The 19,912-nt window shown below is 39.5% G+C and overlaps 1 protein-coding gene across 2 annotated transcripts in view; it reads right to left on the bottom strand.

The window, feature by feature from the left end:
* The window catches only part of LOC111155225 (reelin), a 505,959-nt gene that overhangs the window by 274,624 nt on the left and 211,423 nt on the right, over positions 1–19,912 (bottom strand). For both annotated transcript variants that reach the window (XM_022515343.1, XM_022515345.1), the window contains exon 5: positions 261–293. In XM_022515343.1, coding sequence (XP_022371051.1) covers positions 261–293 — 33 coding nt within the window. The remainder of the gene's footprint in view (positions 1–260; positions 294–19,912) is intronic.

Raw genomic sequence — 19,912 nt, 5'->3', positions numbered from 1 at the left:
GTCAATAGGATCCCGAGGCTGAACGTACTAACAGGTTCAAAAGTCCCTCCATAAGCCCCAGCTGGGCAGCATGACTGCCGCCATGGTGAGGTCCTGTTTCAAGCATAATCTGAACCTAAGACTGATTCCAGTGAACGATCAGAGAAAATCAGAGAGGTCAGGAAGTTTCCTCATCTCTGTATCATCTGCCCACATAGACAGAGGAGTGAAACATGCACATCTAGTACTAACATTAGTGACCTCAGGGTCTGACCACTTACCTAGATGTGGGTGCATCGTGGCTTCTGTCGGAGCTGGACCGAGAGAGAAAATGGGAAAGATGATTGATTAGCAATGAAAGCAAAATCTGGTAATAAGCAAATACAATGACAAAACTTAGGCCATACTATACAAATTAAATGGTTGAAACTTTTTGAGAGGACTAAGAAAAAAATGTCAATAAATGTCTACTGAATAAAACATCCAACTCACTCTTTATTCCATTTAAAAGTAATGCATTACTTCTAAACTGAAGAGTAGAACCCCTTATGCTCAGGATAGTTGTTTATTATATAAGCTCAGTCAGGTATCCCTTGAATCACAGTATCAATGCGATGTGATAGTTAATGGATATGCCAAAACTCTTTCCGAGCACCCAGTACCTGTCAGGGGCTGTTCTGGGTGTTAGGGAAATAGATAAAAGCACCACCTCCGCTCTCAGAAGAGCTTCCCATCTGGTAGCTTAGAGTGTAGTGTAGTAAGGGCTATGGCAGTGTGTCTGGAGGAGGCTGGGGGGCGATAGAGGACAAGGAAGGGATACTAATGCCAGACTGGAGAGAAGACGACATTTTCCAGAGAAGATGATTTCCCTGCTGAAGGATTTTTTCTTTTAATAGTTTTATTTCTTTATTGGAGACAGAGCCAGAGCCAGAGAGAGAAGCAGACTCCCCACTGAATGGGGAGCACTACTCGGAACTCGAGCTCTGTGATCATAACCTGAGACGATCAACCAACTGAGCTACCCAGGCTTCCCCTCTGATGAGTTTTGGAAGATGAGCAGAAGGAAGAGAGGTGGTAGAAAGGGGAGCAGAGAGGTGCTTCTTTCTGGAATAAAAGGAAATGGCATAGAGAAGCAAAAAAGAGCGTCACCTGGGTGGTGCAATCTGTTAAGTGTCCGACTCTGGTTTGGGCTCAGGTCATGATATCATGGTTCCTCCGAACTTGGGCTCTGTGTTCAGCAGGGTGTCTACTTGAATTTCTCTCTCCCTCCCCTCCTCACTGCCCCCACATTGCTTTTTCCCTCTCAACAAATAAATAAGTCTTCAAAGAGAGAGAGAATGGCTTTGGGGGGAACTACAAGAATTTCAGCATGACTGGATGAAAAGTTTAAGAGGAAAGAGTAAAAAAGGTGCTATTGGGAAGATCGAGGGGACAAGATCATAGAAATGAATGCCAGGGAATTTGGACTTAACCATGAGAACTTGAAGATTTTCTGGGCATTTACGAGCAAAGGAGTGGGTGTTAAAAATATTCATTTTCAGAAAAGGCACTTTGCAAATAAGGGACATGGCCCAATTAATACTTTGGTTATTTTTTTTTTTTCTCAAAGAACTACTGAGTCTATAAAGAAATGTTGGCAATTCACTATCTAAAAATTAGAATTTACGACACAAACATTTTTAAATCTCTTATATCAGTTTAGGAAGAATTTCAGTTAGACATGAAAAAAATTAGTTTCTATCACACAATGATGGAGTGCTTCAGCCATGTTAGGTGAAAAATCCAGACTTAACAGAGTTTTAAAACTATAGGCTGATCTTTGTCTTATGGCTTCATACCAATATATTATACATATTGAAAATTCCTATGTTTGGTTTTTTGAAACAGACTCTAGGTAAGTGTCATGGATACGATTGTTAGTACAGAATTAGTACATACATGCAAAAGCTCTGGCTCATCACCAGCTTATGATACTCTTGAAAAAAAAAAACACAGAAGAAAAATGGAATGATCTCGTGTTTGTTTTTTTTTTTAAAGATTTTGTTTATTTGTCAGAGAGAGAGTACACACACAAGCAGGCAGAGAGGCAGGCAGAGAGAGAGGGGGAAGCAGGCTCCCCGCCGAGCAAGGAGCCCGATGCAGGACTCAATCCCAGGACCCCAGGATCAGACCCGAGCTGAAGGCAGCGGCCTAACCAACTGAGCCACCCAGGCATCCCTGATCTTGTGTTTTGTGTTAATGCTTATTGGTTACATCATAGAATAGTTTTACAAAGATTCACTGAACTGTTAACTCTAATTTAATATGTTCTTGAAACAGGAGGAATAATTGCTCATTAACCAATAATCAATGACAAAAACATGGTACAATGATGCACGTTGCCTGACCAGTATCACACTGCAAATGAATGAGCTGAATTTGGAGCTTCAAGGAAGGCAAGAGTTTATTTGCAAAGTGGTTGGAAAAGTAAGAGAACTCATACTGAAAGTAAAATCTTTAATACAAATAATAGTGATTTTATACATTGTCTTAACATTAATCAATAAGCAGAAGATTTTAATTGCAATTGACAGCATTTTTTAATTGTCTGCAAAAAGACTCCAAAAATATTTAAAAATGTCTTGTTGATATGATAATTTTGGAGTAGGTTTTTGATTTAGGTAGTATCCCTATGGAACTCATGTTAATAATGCTAGGTTGACATAAGAGTAAATAGATTTACTTGGTCAAACATAGTTTTGAAACTGATAGGCCTTTATCAAAGTTAACTCATCTCTTCTAAAAAACATGTACTCAGTTGGTTGGGTAACTGCCTTTGGCTCAGGTTGTGATCCTGAAGTCCCGGGATCGAGTCCCGCATCGGGCTCTCTGCTCAGTGGGGAGTATGCTTCTCCCTCTGACCCTGCCCCCCTCTTGTGTCCTCTCTCTCTCAAATAAATCAATAAAATATTAAAAAAAAAGATGTACTCATTTTGTCAAGGTGGATGCGAGTATTAAAGAAAAATAATTTTCTGATATTTCATTCAGTTATTAGAAAACCTGTAAGTAGATATGGAACAACTGGGTTCATGAATCTAATTTTCAACTCTAAATTTTACAGAATCTCAATACAAAATATTCCAATATGTAAGATGTACTCTAAGTGTAAAGTACATACCAGATTTGGAATACTTAGTACAAAAAATTATGAAAAATATCTCATTAATAATTTTATATTGACTATATTATATTGAAATGTTTACTATTTTATATATTCCATGTTAAATAAAATAGCTTATTAAACTTCATCTATTTATTTTTGTTTTTTAAATGTGGCTACTAGAATATGGAAGATTTTACATGTGGCTTGCAGTATACTTCAACAGGACAGTGCTGAACAGGAGCTGGAGGAAGATCTGTGCTGGGTATCATCAGGGAATCATTACAGCGCAGGAAGTGGTGGAGACACGGAAGAAGACTGTGTCACCCAGAGAGAATGGCATAAAAACAGAAGTGAAATGAAGAGGTAAACACCCATTTAAGGGATTGGCAGAAGAAGGGGAGCTCGTAGAGGAGACTGAGAAAGACTAGATTTCACTATGGAAATAAGGAAAAGAAAGTTTTAAGAGAGGAGGGTTGAATCAGAGTAAGATAATCCTAATAAAGATGCTATCTATTGAAACTACCCTCTTAGCAAGGCACGGCCAAGCAGAGTCTAGAGATGAACCCAGGGAATTAGGCTTCAGAGGTCACACTTGTAACTACAGTGCAGACTGTTCTTTCAAGAAAGTTGACTGCAAAGGAAGAGATGAGATTTTAATACCTAATGATGAATGAGGACCAAAGAAATTTCGTTGTTGTTTGCTTTGTTTCTTAAGCTATGATAGTTGTTCACTATGCCTAACATCAGCTACTTTTTAAAAAGATTTTGTTTATTCCTGAAAGACAGAGAGAGAGAGAGAGAGGCGGAGGCATAGGGAGAAGCAGGCTCCCTACAGAACTTGACCCCAGGACTCCAGGATTATGACCAGAGCTGAAGGCAGATGCTTAACAGACTGAGCCACCCAGGTAACCTAAAATCAGCTATTTTACAAAAGGGGTACTCTGTGTTCACAGAATAAATTCTGAAGAGGGAAGAAATAACACTGGTATCTATAAAATATGTAACCTCAAAAAGACCTGGAAAATAAGTGTAAATTTTATAGCAATTATCAATTAAAAATACTTACTGGTCAGTACCATAATTGGATAAGTACAACAAAATATCTGCAGAGACATCAGAACCTACTTGACTTTATATGACTGGTGATTAAGGCCTGAACCCAATAAAAAATAAGTTATAAAATGTTTAACCTACTTTAAGAAGTCTATCCATAGTAATAGCTGCCTCTCCTACATTATTCTGGCACGTGGCATCTTACACTGAATGACCTATAACATTATCATCAGGGGAGGGCCAATTAGAAAAGACCACTGAGTCAGAAACTCTGGGAGTGGAGGTTTAGACTTTGTTTTTGTTTTTTTTTTGTTTCTGGGGTGCGTGTGCGTGTGTGTGTGTGTGTGTGTGTGTGTGTGTGTGTGTGGTGTGGTGTGGTATGGAACAAGAAAGGTATTTATTTCAGTGAGGCCAACACCAGGAAGACAGCAGACCAACGTCTCAAAGACTGTCTCCAGATTTTGCATTTTTAAAAACCTTTCCTGCTGATTCTGATAGAAAGCCAAATTTAAGAACCATTGGGTTGAATCATACAATCCAGCCCTTATTTTTATAGTGTGCAGAACTATTTTCTGTCTTAATTATGTATTTTTTCTCCCAAGAAAAAAATTAGTTCCTCAAAGGCAGAAAATATGCCCACCCAAGACACCCGCCTAAGCTGCTAATTGATTCTCAATAAATACTAAATTAAACTGAGAGCTACTTCCGTGCATGTGTGCATGTGTGTGAGGGAAGAGGGAGAAGGAGAGAGAGAATCTCAAGCATGGAGCATGGAGCCCAACAGGGCTCAGTCTCACAACCCTGGGATCGTGACCTGAGCCGGAAATCAAGAGTCAAAAATCTAGGTGACTGAGCCCCCCGGCACCCCACTACTTTTTAATTAAAATATATTTTATGAAATTTTGGAAAATGAATAATTGAATATCCAAACCTATGGGGGAGAAAAGCCCAAATGTATTCATAACATTGTGAAAAATTCCTTTAGTATAACTGTCTGGGTAGTTTAAACCCCCAATAAATATCCAGCTGAATTTAAACAGACTCTATGGTAATTTAACAAATTTAAATCATATTTTAAATCGCTAGTTAGGAAAACTCAATTCAGTATTTTAAACAAAATCCACCAAGATAACGAAACATTATTTCATCAGAAAGAGAAACCTAGGGGCGCCTGGGTGGCTTAGTGGGTTAAGCCGCTGCCTTCAGCTCAGGTCATGATCCCAGGTCCTGGGTTCAAGCCCCACATCGGGCTTTCTGCTCAGCAGGGAGCCTGCTTCCTCCTCTCTCTCTGCCTGCCTCTCTGCCTACTTGTGATTTCTCTCTGTCAAATAAATAAATAAAATCTTTAAAAAAAAAAAAAAGAAAGAAAGAGAAACCTAGTATGCATTAAACTTGCCGGAAGGACAAGTACAAATTTCCTTGAAAAATATTCATCCACATATGGTGTAAATACAGTCCAAAATCTACTCAAGTACTGGGCCTGCGAAGCTTATTTTAACCATCTCTCGATAAGTTATTATATCAGTCTAGTTTTATAAAGTATAAAAAATTTCTGAGCTTATAGGAAGTTCAACCTTTTTCTCCCACATTTATTGGGGTAAATGTACCACAGAAAAATTAGAATAAGTAGCCTGAGGAAGAATAATGTAGTTTAACATTATTTATTACACTTCCACTGGGACAGTACCTGCTTCGCCTCATATTAGTAACATGGATGAATTATGTGAATCTGGTATTAAGGCCTTTGCTCTTTCCTTTATTAAATATAACATGCAAGCCTTATAATCTGTCAACCTTCCAAGTGCTTGCCTGGTACACCACATCTCCAGTTACATATACCACATGTACTTTCCTGCTCCTTTGCCATTGAACTAGTTCTGACTCATCTTTCTCGATTGCTTGAATTTTTTATCTCAACTTTTTGTTGGTCTGTTACTGCTTCTCTGCCTCTCCAAGAACCTTAGACGGCCCCCACCCCACCACACCCACCTTCGTCCAATATCCCAGCTCCTCTGACCGGAAATTGCATGACCAGCTCTAGCTATCACATCAAGTTGCCAAATGGCTTAGAATGGGAAGTTTTGTTCTGAGAGAGAATAAAAATATTCCTAAAGAAGCAGGCTTTGGCTTTGGAGAAAACAGGGTAGGACACATCTTTAACAAAAGTGTAAAAGACATCCCAGTTCTTTCTAGGTATGTCTCTCCATCAGGAGAAGAACACCAGGTCAGACAATTGACCAGATATGTAGAGGGGAGGATGCACTGAGGGTAGAGGTCCTGCTAAAAATGAATTAGAGACAGAAGAAGACAGCTGGAAAGCCTTTGTACTCAAAGAGATCACTGAGGGGACCCTTCATAATAGGGTCCTGATTTAGCTTCACTGGCGAATCCCATGAGACGTCAAGCCTGGACAGAACTTTAAGCTGTGGGAACTCACTTACTACCTTAACCCAAAGCTGTTAACAAATTTGGATAGTCCTAGAGTCACAAAAATGAGTACATTTTTGTGTACTCTACTACAGAAAAAATTCACTTCTGAGAAAAATACCAAAAGTTCACTTTAGTTTATACCAACACGTGATTACTTACTAAATCATTTATCTTCCCATAAATGTGGGGGCAATTCCACTCAATAAGGAAGTTTCTAATAATAATTTATAAACTATAAACAATGCAAGGGTTAAAGGTCAAGCTTTGAATGACGTTTAAAATAAAAGTACAATGATCATAGGATACCATAACTTACAATTGGAGTTTATGGATCATTCCACAGAGATCCATGAGTATTGGCCATGGATAAATAAACCCAACTTAAAATTTTGAGTATCTACTAACTTGTTATTAATCCTACACAAGATGACAACACTGTGTTAACCAGAGGATAAAGGTGTAAATGAGTTTATGTTTCAGTGAAGTTGATGTCATTCAAAATAATCATACATCTCTGTAATCTTTACCCCCAGACTTAATGTCATTTAGATTTACGAAAATTACAGAAGGGCCACCTACAGAAGGGCTCAGTCGGTTGGGCATCTGACTTCTGATTTTGGCTTGGGTCATGGCCTCGTGGTCATGGGATCAAACCCTGTGTTCAGCATGGAGTCTGATTTGGAGTCTCTTCCACTCCCTCCTGCTCACCCGTTCTCTCTCAAACAAATCAATAAATAAAATATTTTCAAAAAGATTACAGAAACTATATCCTCTGTAAAGCTTGATCAGGTTCAGATAATTGGACTGAAATGGAAATTGAACTTAAGTTGTATTGTGATATTGTGATAACATCAAGAGTATGCCAAATGTCATCAAAATAAATCAACTTAGTCAAAACCACAGATAAAATATTACGTGCTAGGGGCGCCTGGGTGGCTCAGTGGGTTAAGCCGCTGCCTTTGGCTCAGGTCATGATCTCAGGGTTCTGGGATCGAGTCCCACGTCGGGCTCTCTGCTCGGCAGGGAGCCTGCTTCTCTCTCTCTCTCTCTCTCTCTCTCTCTCTGCCTGCCTCTCTGTCTACTTGTGATCTCTCTCTGTCAAATAAATAAATAAAATCTTTAAAAAAAAATTACATGCTAAACAGGCTAGTTAAAAATGAACTCTCTACTTTGCTTAAAAAAAAAACAAAATAAAAATAAGTCAACAGAATGTAAGAATCATGATCGAATTTCACTAAAATCTCCAATGTTTTTTTAAAAGTCTATTTCCTGAAAAGGATTAAGAATGAAGGTATGGCATACTATGACTTGTTTTTAGTTGAAAAAAGCCGAACACCTTTAAAATGTTTTAATTATCAATGCAACTTGGTAGCAGTATCATCAGGAAAGCATTAATAAATGTGGATCTATGAAATTTCATTAGTCAAATATCTCCCAAGTACAGTTAAACAAGAAAAAATAATAGGAGATTTTTAGAGTTTTATGCATAATACAATCTTTTCATACTAAGTAGGTAATAAATGTTCTAAAGAGTCTCAAAGTCATTCATAAATATGCACTTAATTTTTCCAGATTTCTGTTGATGTTTGTGATAGGGTCACTTAAATATAACTTAAAAATTATTTGAAATACAAATTCTCCAGCAGGACCCACCCAGATTATTCATGTTGGTAGAATACAAAGCTTTAGATCAATAATTAAATGGTTTAGTGATAATCTAGGTTTTGCTTAGCCAAATGTTTTCTTAGAGGCTAGGGTATTATTAAATGACCTGAAGATTAGATGTGTAATTTTACTAAGATTTTATAAGCTATGTAAAGAGGACAGGAGTGAATTCTCTAAAAATATTTTTAAAATTCAACTGCGGTAGAGTTAACATTCAATGTTATATTAATTTCAAATGTAAAATATAGTTTTTCAGCAATTCCATACATTACTCAGTGTTGATCGTAGTGAGTGTACTCTTAATCCCCTTCACCTATTTCACCCATCCCCCCATCAACCTCCCATCTGGTAACCCCCAGTTCATTCTCTATAGCTAAGAGTCTGATTTTTGGTCTCTTTTTCTTTATTCATTTGTTTTGTTTCTTAAATTCCACATATGAGTGAAACCATGGTATTTGTCTTTTTCTGACTTAAGTTTACTTAGCATTATTCTCTCTAGATCTATTCATGTTGTTGCCAACAGGAAGATTTCATTCTTTTTTATGGCTGAGAATACTCTATCCCATTTCATTCCAATATTCTACTGTAATAAAGAATATCACATAGTCTTAATCCATTCATCTATTGATGAACACTTGGGTTGTTTCCATAATTTGGCTATCCTAAATAATGCTGCAGTAAACATAGGGGTGCATGTATCTTTCTGAATTGATGTTTTCATATTTTTTGGTAAATACTCAGTAGTGGTATTACTGGATCATATTGTAGTTCTATTTTTAATTTTTTGAGGAATCTCCATACTGGATAAGAGGGGATTTTTTTAAATTGATAAGCTAATATAGTTGAAAATGTAAGAAACCTGAATCACTGTTTTTATTTTATCTTTTTTAAAGATCTTATTTATTTATTTGAGAGAGAGAGAATGAGAGAGAAAGAGAGCATGAGAGGGAAGAGGTCAGAGGGAGAAGCAGACTCCCTGCCAAGCAGGGAGCCTGATGTGGGACTCGATACCAGGACTCCAGGGTCATAACCTGAGCCGAAGGCAGTCGCTTAACCAACTGAACCACCCAGGCGCCCCTGAATCACTGTTTTCAGAAGGTACTTTAAGATACGCTGGAAATAAAAATTCCTTGTAGAGCTTCCTTTTTATTCAGCTGTGCTCTTCTTGAAATGGTTTACTAATCTCCATGAGCTGTTGTAAGAACAAGACTGGAACTGCCTTGAATGAATACAATGAGTACAATGAAATCTGTACTAATGCAGATTTTATAAAGACAGTTGTGGCAGAGAGAGTGAAGGTGAATGATTATTATGTGACACACTTGTGAAGAAAGGGACCCAATTCACATGAAAACAAGCAATTCCTATCACAGAGACTGAATAGGCCTAACGTGAAAACAAGTTCTGTAGCAAAATTTTCAAAGAAAAACATGTTTCTTGGTTTCTTTAAACAAGGTTACCGTTGATTTGTTTAAAATCAAGTAGAAAAAAAATGTGTACTGATACTTTGTTGAGTAAATGGAAAAAACACTTAGCCCATATATGTTCACGCATCTAGGTGTTGGCATTGGTTCTGGAATCACAAGAATTACAGGTTCTCTCCTAAGGAATCTCTTCATTTGTGGGGGGGGGGGGTGGAAATTTTTAATAGCGTATTATTTTCCAATCACAGTGAGTTGGTTAATCTGACCTTCACCATATTATGCAAATAACTACTTATCAATCCCTTTCCAAACATTTAAACACAACTAATGTTAAATGCCTGGCTGTTGCTTCGCTCAGAGTTACCCTGTGAACTCTACCTTTCACTTTGCTAAATACCTTTTCTCTATTATCTCCAACTATTTAGAGCGCCTCACAGCCTGTCACAATTTGTCTTATGACACTGGCAAGAGAGCAACAGTTGAGCTTTGTTGATGGAAGTGGAAGATCAGGGGTGCTGGGTGGCTCAGTCGGTTAAGCATCTGCCTTTGGCTCAGGTCATGATCTCAGGGTCCTGGGATCGAGTCCCGCATCAGGCTCCCTGCTCAGCAGCAAGCCTGCTTCTCCTTCTGCCTGCTGCTCCCCCTGCTTGTGCTCTGTCTCTCTCTGACAGTTAAAGAAATAAAATCTTTTAAAGAAAGAGGAAATGGAAGACCAGAATGCTTTGATAAACTTAAAAGGCAGTAAACATGTCTAATTTCATATTAGTTTCTATGATTTCATTTGGATCCGTGACCACATAGTCATGCTGTTCTTAATCACGTTCCCATAGGTTACATCTTTGGGTGTTCTAAAGTAAATATCATAAACATGGATCATTACATAGTTTTTCAATATTAAATTGAAGCAGAAATTCTTCCCATCAATTTGTCTAAGAGACATATTACATGCTGAAAGAAAAGCTTCATTTCTTAAAAAAGCATTTCTGCGTTTATGCTTTTGCAAAATTGAGAACACCGCATCTCACAAGATCACAGCAGCCTAGAACAGGCACATTAGAAAGAATGAGGTTACGTTTAACTCACCCAAAGGTTGTTCTTTGGACAAAAGTGTTGATGTTTCAACTCACTTATTTTGGAGGGAAGCTTCTAAGTAATCATGTTCCTTCAAAATATGTTTCTGCCAATATTTTCAACAAATAATTGAGTACAAAGGATAGAAATTTCAATATGCTGAGAAGAAAAAGGAAGTGCTGTCCACAAACAAATTGAGGGGGCGCCTGGGTGGCTCAGTTGGTTAAGCAACTGCCTTCAGCTCAGGTCATGATCCCAGAGGCCCGGGATCGAGTCCTGCATCAGACTCCCAGCTCCACGGGGAGTCTGCTTCTGCCTCTGACCTTCTCTCCTTTCATGCTCTCTCTCACTGTCTCTCTCTCAAATAAATAAATAAAACCTTTAAAAAAAATAAAAATGGAAAATAAAAATAAAAACAAATTGAGGGAGTGGTTGATGAGCTTTGTGTTAATATTATTGATTACTAAAAAAAAAAAAGCCTTTGAGTCTGGCAACCAATATACATGTGATGACAGGCACTTCTTACAAATAAAGGTATTATGTTATGGGAACTATATCTCCCGGATCATTTTAGAATTCAAAGGCCCTAGGTAGTTTTGCCTCAGGTATCTCTTCACCTAATTTGAAATTCAAATGTATGAAATTTCCAAAGCTAAATATGACAAATTAGACACAGTCTGTGAAGTTACCATTTAATGAGCTATGAACCTAGACTTTCATCTCCCCAGGAATAATTTCTTTATTACTTTTGTATTTTATTGCAATAAAGAACCATTTGACCTTCAAGTATGATAATTAAGCTTCCAAAAATGTTATAAATTCAGAGTGAAAATAGTTCTCTCTGTGTTCAGGAATAGACTTACGATCAGTATAAAAAATTCCTTAGTATTTAAAGACAGCTAAATTATACACAGAACCAGCAATATTAGAAGGTATTTTTCTCTTCTCCTCCCCCCATTTCCCATCTCAATTCGATTTGTGTCTCATAACAACTTATCATCTGTCATATTGTAAAATAAATGGAATAGGAGAAAAACTAAAATATATCTTTATAATCTGCAAATGGGGGAACAGAGAACTCTGTCAGGTAAGATTTATTCTACCATAAGCTGTCAATAATGAAATCTTACATACTCACACTTGTGACTCCTTGTCTTGCTACGCTCATGCCCTGAACTTTTCTGGGGGAGATAACCATACATTTTTCAAAACTTTGCCTATATGAATAAAAGTTTAAAGTGAAAAATCAGAACAATATACCATCTGAATTGTTGGTAGATAGTTTTTTAAAATTTTTTCAAATTCCTCAAATCACTGTGTAATAATTTTTTTAAAAACATCTTAAGACCTTAGAGAACTTGAGGAGATGAAGTTCATGGATGGGGCAGAGGAGAAGTAGAGCTAAAAATTGACCTGTAGGCTGAACGCATATGACTTTTAACTAATAATCAGAGATAGGAAGGAATATTATTAGGATCATCACCATCATTATATAATTAATAACAATTACTACACTACTAATACCACTACTACTAAGAAGAAGAAATCTTGTTGCTAATGTGAGCAGAGCTTTGCCAGAGGTCTGCCAACATCTGTTCTCCTTTTCTTTGTTTTAAATGAACTGTGGCCCCCAGTTAGAAGTATCTACCACACTGTCCCCTGCAGCGTCCTGTGACAAAGGAATTAAGCTCTGATCATAAGGAGGAGCAGAAGTGACCTGGGTCACATTCAGGGATGGGTGATGCCCTCTAAAGGAATGGCCATGCTTCCCTGGCCCTTTACCCTTCCTTCTAGGACATGGTAAGTGCTGGAGCAGCCAGCTTGGGCCCCCGATATGGAATCACAGAACCACTCCACCAGCCCCGGCTCACCTGCCTCCAGACTGATTTATGATGGAGAAATGTACGTCTAACCATTTAAGCCCGCGGTTGAACGCACTTTGTCATAGAAGCTCTCTACGCTAAGTGAAGAGTTAACTTCCTATGGGTTGGGGAAGGGGTCCATTTGGGGGAAAGGTAATCCGTCTGTATCTCACAATCCTAGAAGCTGGAGTGGAAATGAGGGCTGCTCAGATTGTGAGTTTGTATGGCTAGAGAATGTGTCTTGTGTATCTCTGCATCCCCTGACTAGCACGTCTGGCACACGGCTGCTCCAAAGATGTTAGTTTATTGGGTAATGATAACACCAACAAGAGAGTAATTATTGGGCACTAATAATACCAGCAAGACATTGTTGTTAGGAAATTTGAATGTTCTCTGTTCCCTCCTGTCTTGGTCACATGAATCTCTGTTATCATCTTGATGTTACCTCACTTCTCACTTTCCTTTATATGTCTAAGGATACACTGCAAAATTCACCTTGTTCTAAAATAGATACAAGGCAGTTTACCAAAAAGCACTCCTCCCACCCCCACCCCCGCAAACAAAACAAAACAACACAAACAAACAAAAAACCAAAAAAAAAAAAAAAACCCAAAACACCCAAAAGCAAAAATCACAAGAAAACAAAACCAAAAAGTCCAATCAAACAAGTTAATAAAGGGGAAAACACAAAGACGATGACAAATGAGGGTCAGAATAGAACTAAGTCCAGGTGAGAATGAGCAGAGTGCATGTTCTGAAGTCTGAAGTTTGCTCCTGCTATAAAGTTACAGAGGCTATAAAGTTACAGAAATTGAAGGGTTCATAAAGTGAAAATTAAACACATTGCTCAGGAGTAGGGAAAGTGCTTCCCCAGATTTGGGGAAAAGTCAAGTTCAGTTTAGAATATATTGAGTTTAAGGTACCTAAATGGACCTAAATGGCATCCAAATATAAATACCCTAGTACTGGGTGCCTGGGTGGCTCAGTGGGTTAAGCCTCTGCTTTCCGCTCAGGTCATGATCTCAGGGTTCTGGGATTGAGTCCCACATCGGGCTCTCTGCTCCGCAGGGAGCCTGCTTCCTCCTCTCTCTCTCTGCCTGCCTCTCTGCCTACTTGTGATCTCTGTCTGTCAAATAAATAAATAAAATCTTTAAAAAAAAAATCCTAGTACTAATAATGACAGTTAACATTCAGTGAGTATTCTGTGATAACCACCATCCTATGCACATCACTTTTGCATTTAACCTTCGCAACTTGACCATGTTCCTTTGGGCACAGAATATTATGCCAGGCTCTTGGGAATAGTATGGGACACAGCACATTATGTATTAATTAATATTAATGAATTCCAACTCTTAAAAACCTGATTATGAAAACCCATATTAACTATTACACTAAACAACTGAACCTTTGAATGTAAAATTACGGTTGGATTAATAGGTTGCATGAAATAGTATCTTGCAATCCAAAATAAAATTGTAATTTATGGTGTGTTCAGTCCAGCTTTGCTCCCCTCTAGGCTTTTTGTCCTTCAGAATAGGGGGGAATCCAGCAGATTATATAGCAACTTGAGTAGAAAGTGTACTTCTCTCGATCCAAAATAACTCAATGTCAAATTCTTCTTGGGCATAAATCCTGGTGTTTTGACTTTGGACTAGATAAAGCTGTCAAGTGGGAATGTATATAACCCTGAGAACTGAAAAGAAGGACGTTTAAATCTAGGTTCAATCATCTTGGGATAAACAGCACCAGTTCAAAACATCATTCTTTAGGAAATTAAAAAAGTGGTCAGATGCACCTAGGGCCAGTAGCAAGAAATTTTACTGTGGCCCCATGAGTCAGCTCTTTGATGTTGCTTTAAATCTTATCTGTCCTCAGGATCGCTTAGGAAAACTTTTTGCCTGCCCCATCCCCAAGGAGGGCTTCAGTTCCTCCCCTATTGGTAGTTTGTGAGACCCTGAAGCAAGAGTAAGGTTTCCTGGATGGTTTTACCAAAGTCTCCTAATTCAGCTCTCTTCGTTTGTCAATTACAAAGGCAGGATGTCAGGAAAAGGCGACTGTACTGCAGAACGGAAATGTAAACTCTAGAATAGCCATGGGGAAAACAAGCCTTTGAAAAGCAAAAACTTAAATACTGGGTAAATTCAAATGGAATGCATCATTATTTTTCACTTTAACTATTAAAGTAAATACGGTTGAACCCAATTCTATTAGTTGATTCTGACTTGCATAGTATGATTAATAAAAAAATTTGCATTTTAGGGTATTGGAAAAACATTTAGTAATATAAGTTACCAAATAAGCAAGAATAGGCAAGGGTAGATTTTGGTAGATCTGATAAAAAAAAAACCTCATACCATGTTTGGTTATAAAAGGTATTCTTTTTTTCCAGCTTTATTGAGGTATATCTGACAAATAAAAATTGTATATATTTAAGGTATACAATTCAATGTTGTGATATATGTATAGACTGTGAAATAATCACCACTATCAAGCTAATTACCATATCCATCACATATTCTTAATGTGCTGAAAAATATCTAGGTAATTTAAATCCCTCTTTCACTTTATGGACTCATTTACTGAACTTTTTATCTCCCTCCATCCCACAGCTCAAATAAACGTTCATTAGTCCTCGTTAGAAAGAATTTAAAAATTTCAGTTCCCAAATGAAGTAAATTCACTGTCCACCCTCGGGGTCCAGCAGCCCTTAGAACGTATAGCCCCTCTGTCTACCCCTCTGTTCAGAGTGATGAACAGCAGAGCAACTGCTGACCATGGCAGAAAGCAGCCAAGGTTTTTGTCTCCAACTATACGCCTGACCCCTTCCCCTGACATAAAACATTTGCCTTTGGTTATAACCACTTCCATCAACCCAACAACAGAGAGTTCCAGCACGGTTTATAAATGGCATGCATCCTTTGGGGGCACTACAGGGCATGACTGCTGTCCGCCGTTAAGCCTGCCATCTGGCCTTGCTAAATAATCAACGTGTGTGTTTGAAGGGGATATGCCAAGAAGCTCACAGGCCAATGAATATACATGATTCCCCCCGCCTCACCCCCACCCAGCCCCCACTGGGACGTGTGCACACTGTGGGACCAGCAGCCATGTTGAGAACGCCCACATCAGCTTCACAGTCACCACCTCTGTCTTACAAGGGCTTCAGAAAGTGTGTATTCTCTCCTAGGTGTTCAGGGAAAGGAGGCAATGGCAATGATTCTTATTTACTGAAGCTGGGTTCCACAGGGTTTTAAATGTCTACTTGTTAAATGTTAAGAATCTACTTTGTATAATGAAACCGACATTGGGGGGTGAGCCCTGAGGTTTGGATTCTAGTCCAGCCATAGATGAGTAGTGTTTATTTTGTCAAGCTAACTTGCTTGGCTTTGTTGCTAATCTACAAGGAGGAACTGACAGGTGCAGGGTCAGAGCATAAATTCAAATATGCCCTCATCTCCAGTTGATACATTAACTAACCACACTCATCTCAACATTTTCTGTTTATTATTATTTTTTAAGATTTTTATTTATTTCAGATGGAGAGAGGGTGAGCATAAGCAGGGGAGAGGGAAAGAGGGAGAAGCAGACTCCCCAGTGAGCAGAAACTTGACACAGGGCTTAATCCCAAAACCCTGAGATCCTGACCTGAGCAGAAGGCAGACACATAACCCACTGAGCTCCCTAGGCATCCGTCATCTCAACATTTTCGACAGGACTCCTGATAGATGATTCTGAGGGATATGACCTCGGTCGGCAGCTCTTTCTGTATTGCTCAATAGTAATTCCTGTAAAAGACTGACCGTCCCTAATTTCTTTCTGGTTTTCAGTCTATTCTGAATTTGCCTATTACTCTCATCACCTCTAACAGTAGTTCACAAAACACTACGATGTTTGTCTTTAAAATCACTTAGTGGCGGGGCAACTGGGTGGCTCAGTCGGTTAAATGGCTGACTCTTAGTTTCAGCTCAGGTCATGATCTCAGGGTCCTGGGAGTGATCCCTACCTCAGACTCCCTGCTCAGTGGGGAGATTGCTTAAGATTCTCTCTCTCTCCCTCTACTTACCCTCCCCCCACTCTTTCTCTCTCTCTAGAATAAATAAATAAATCTTAAAAAAATAAGATAATATCATTTAGCGGCATTTCAGACAATCCCCCAGATAGTTGTGTGGCTAGCTCCCTTACCTGGTCTTTGCTCTACTGTCACCTTCTGGGTGAAAACCACCTGACTTGGTTTCTACCTTAAAATTGTAATCTGCCTCTTCTCTTTCCACCCAACTGTGTCATCTTATCCTGCCCCATTTTTAGTTTTTTCCTATAGCGTTTACCACCTCCTAACATGCATAATGTCTGATGATATATTATGTCTCATATTTATTCTTTCTTTCCTCTCCACTGCAATATAGACTCCAGGAGAGCAGGCACCTTTGTTTGCATCACTGATGTGTCCCAAGATCTAGCCTGGAACAGTGCAGGGCCCACAGAAGGCATTCCACAATCCCTGTTGAGTACTGAATGTTCAATGAATTCCGTTCTTTATTGTCTACTGCTGGTGAATGAACCTAAGCATCTTCCACTTTCAAAACAACCTAGCACCTCCCCACCCCCACCCAGACTAGAAATGAGAACTCTCTGGTTCCTCAGAAGCACTGCGACCCGTCAGCAGAGCTCAGCTAGAGATGTGTTTGTAATTATTCAGGAGTTCATGATTCAAGGCGAAAACCTGAAACCTCTGAACTTGGAGTATGTTCCAAGAGCACTGAGGGGACCCATCAGTGTTTGGATGAAAATCTGTGAATAATTTTCTGATTTCTAAAAATGGGGATGCATACATTTTTCAAACTGAGGTCAGCGTAAAGGACATTCCTTAGGGACACTCTTTCTGTTACAGCCACACTGACTCATGGTGTTCTATGGCTTAAGGTCAGGGTTTTAAAGGAGATTTTTCAGGAAGGGCAGTGATTTTTCAACTGTAAAACGTTTAAGGTGATCATTCAGCAAACATGTCTGCTTTTATGCCAAGCATTGTTGGGTGTTCAGAAAGACAGAAAATCAAGTCATGGTTTCTGCCCTCCGAAGCTTTAATGGGAGGGCATGCACAGTTAAATAAATAATTATGACATCACCAAGACCAATCATGTTAAGAGCATCAGGCAAGTCCTCACAAAGGAAGAGGCATGGGAGTTGTGGTTTAGAATTTTCCTGCAGTTCTCAGAAGTCCATCTGCTTCAATAGAATTGTCCCTCCTCCTTGTTAAGTATAACTCTATATTTGTTATTTGGGGAAAGGGGAGAGAAACTTTTGCTATTTCCTTATAACCCAAATAATATAAGTTCACTATAAAAAAAATTTTAGAAAATACAGTTAAGTTTCAAGAAAAAAATTTAACATCCACAATCTGACTACACTGATATATTTGCTCAGACTTTTGATTTCACACTGACTGACCTTGAATAGAAGTTTGCTAAAGCAAGATCCCTCCCGCTTTATCATTAACTGAGCTTGTACTCTGTGTCCAGGCTCTGAAAATAAGGTTACCCAGAGCTTGGGTCCATTCCAAAGTCATGACAAAGCCTGAATCCAGAAGTAAATGACTGTGCACTAGCACTCTCTTCTGGGCCTCAAGAAAGGAAAAGCAGCCCCTGGCATCCAGGAGCTGGTCTGGCGCTCACAGCTGGGTCTTGCTGTTCTCCCAATGAACAGAAATGATTTCACAGGGCGTCTGGGTGGCTCAGTTGGTGAAGCATCTGCCTCCTGCTCGAGTCATGATCCCAGGGTCCTGGGAGTAAGTCCCTTGTTGGGCTCCCTGCTCAGTGGGGAGCCTGCTTCTCCCCCTCCCTCTATGTGCTGCTCCCCTTGCTTGTGCTCTCTATGTCAAAATCTTAAAAAAAAAAAAAAAAAAGATTTCACGGAACATCAACTGCAGACAAAGCCACTCTGGGATCGTGATCGGTAAGACTGACACAGGGCCACTTTGTAATTATACCCGAACACAGACCTACCCAGAACACTGTCCAACTCACAGTCTACCAAGCATCCCCTTCTCCTGGTTAACAGTGGTGACTGTACTGTCTTTTCACCAATTACAGTTTACCCTCACTCCAGTCTGCCTTCCCTACAGATAGGATTTATTGAGATCCCTAACCAGAATTCCTGGTTAGAGCATCCAATATAGAGCAAAGCCCCACTTCCACAAACCCTAGCCAAAGTCATGAGATAGAGGCCCTAATCTCATAGTAATTCCTTGGTAACATCCTCTTATTGAGATGCCCCATGGCTGCATGGCGTGCCTTCTCCATCCTGGAACTAGCACTAACCCTAAACTGTCAATTCCAGAAGTGTTCCTAGTGGTCTTTGGCTACAAGGCACTGGATGGTCATAGATATGTTCTGGTTCTACCAGGGGGTGTGGGAGGGAAAGAGAGAGTGCTCACCCTTCCCTTGAGTCTGCTTTCCCCTCCATTTGCCCTATCTCTTACCTTCCCATTAACTCTCGATTTTTTTCAAAGCCTCTACTTTAAACACTGCTTCACATTTACTTCTCAATTCACAGTAATCTTTCTTCCCTTGCCTGTATGTCTCCAAAGCCTGGGCAAGAACTTTCCAGACTTCAAGGCAGCTTCAGGTGGTCCAGCCTCTCCTGAAACCATCGCTGATGGTTTATAGTCAAATTGCCGATGACCTTCTAACTGCAAAATCTTAAAGGCTTTTCTCAGACTTCAACCTCTCTGGTATTTCAGAAGCCTTTGTCCCTGTTGAACACCTCTACCATGTTGAGATGTCTTCCTTGAGTCTCCCGGTCTCCCACGCTGGTCCCTTCTCCATAATTCCTTTTTCTTCCTGCTCCTGTGCCATCACCGGCCTTCCACACTGGGGCCCTTCCTCCCTTCTCCCGAGGAGCTCCTTGGATGAGCACACTCCATCCTAAAAACCAGCATGCTCACTGTTCTCAGATCAGCCTCTCGTCCCAGCAGGTTTCTTGGGAGAGTCCTGCAGGGTGGAAAGCAACTTCCTCAGGGACAACGTGTTGAAGTTCAGTCCTTTATTTTCTCTTCCAAACACCTATAATGTTTCTTCATTTCTTCTCTCAGTCCCTGGCATCAGTGGCCACTGAATCACCCAAGCCAGAAACCACAAAATCACTCTGGACCCTCTTCCTGCCCTTATTCCCTACAATGATCACATCTTCTCTGAAGTCCCTCTATCATATCCCCTTCTTTCTAGTCTCCAAGACCCCAATTTTTTAGAAAAGATCTTATTTATTTGACAGAGAGAGAGAGAACACAA

Source organism: Enhydra lutris, unplaced genomic scaffold, assembly GCF_002288905.1.
Source record: "Enhydra lutris kenyoni isolate GAN:26980312 unplaced genomic scaffold, ASM228890v2 scaffoldscaffold40, whole genome shotgun sequence".
Classification (NCBI taxonomy): Eukaryota; Metazoa; Chordata; class Mammalia; order Carnivora; family Mustelidae; genus Enhydra; species Enhydra lutris.
The sequence above is the reverse complement of the archived record's forward strand: the minus strand, read 5'-3'. Positions and strand labels throughout refer to the sequence as shown.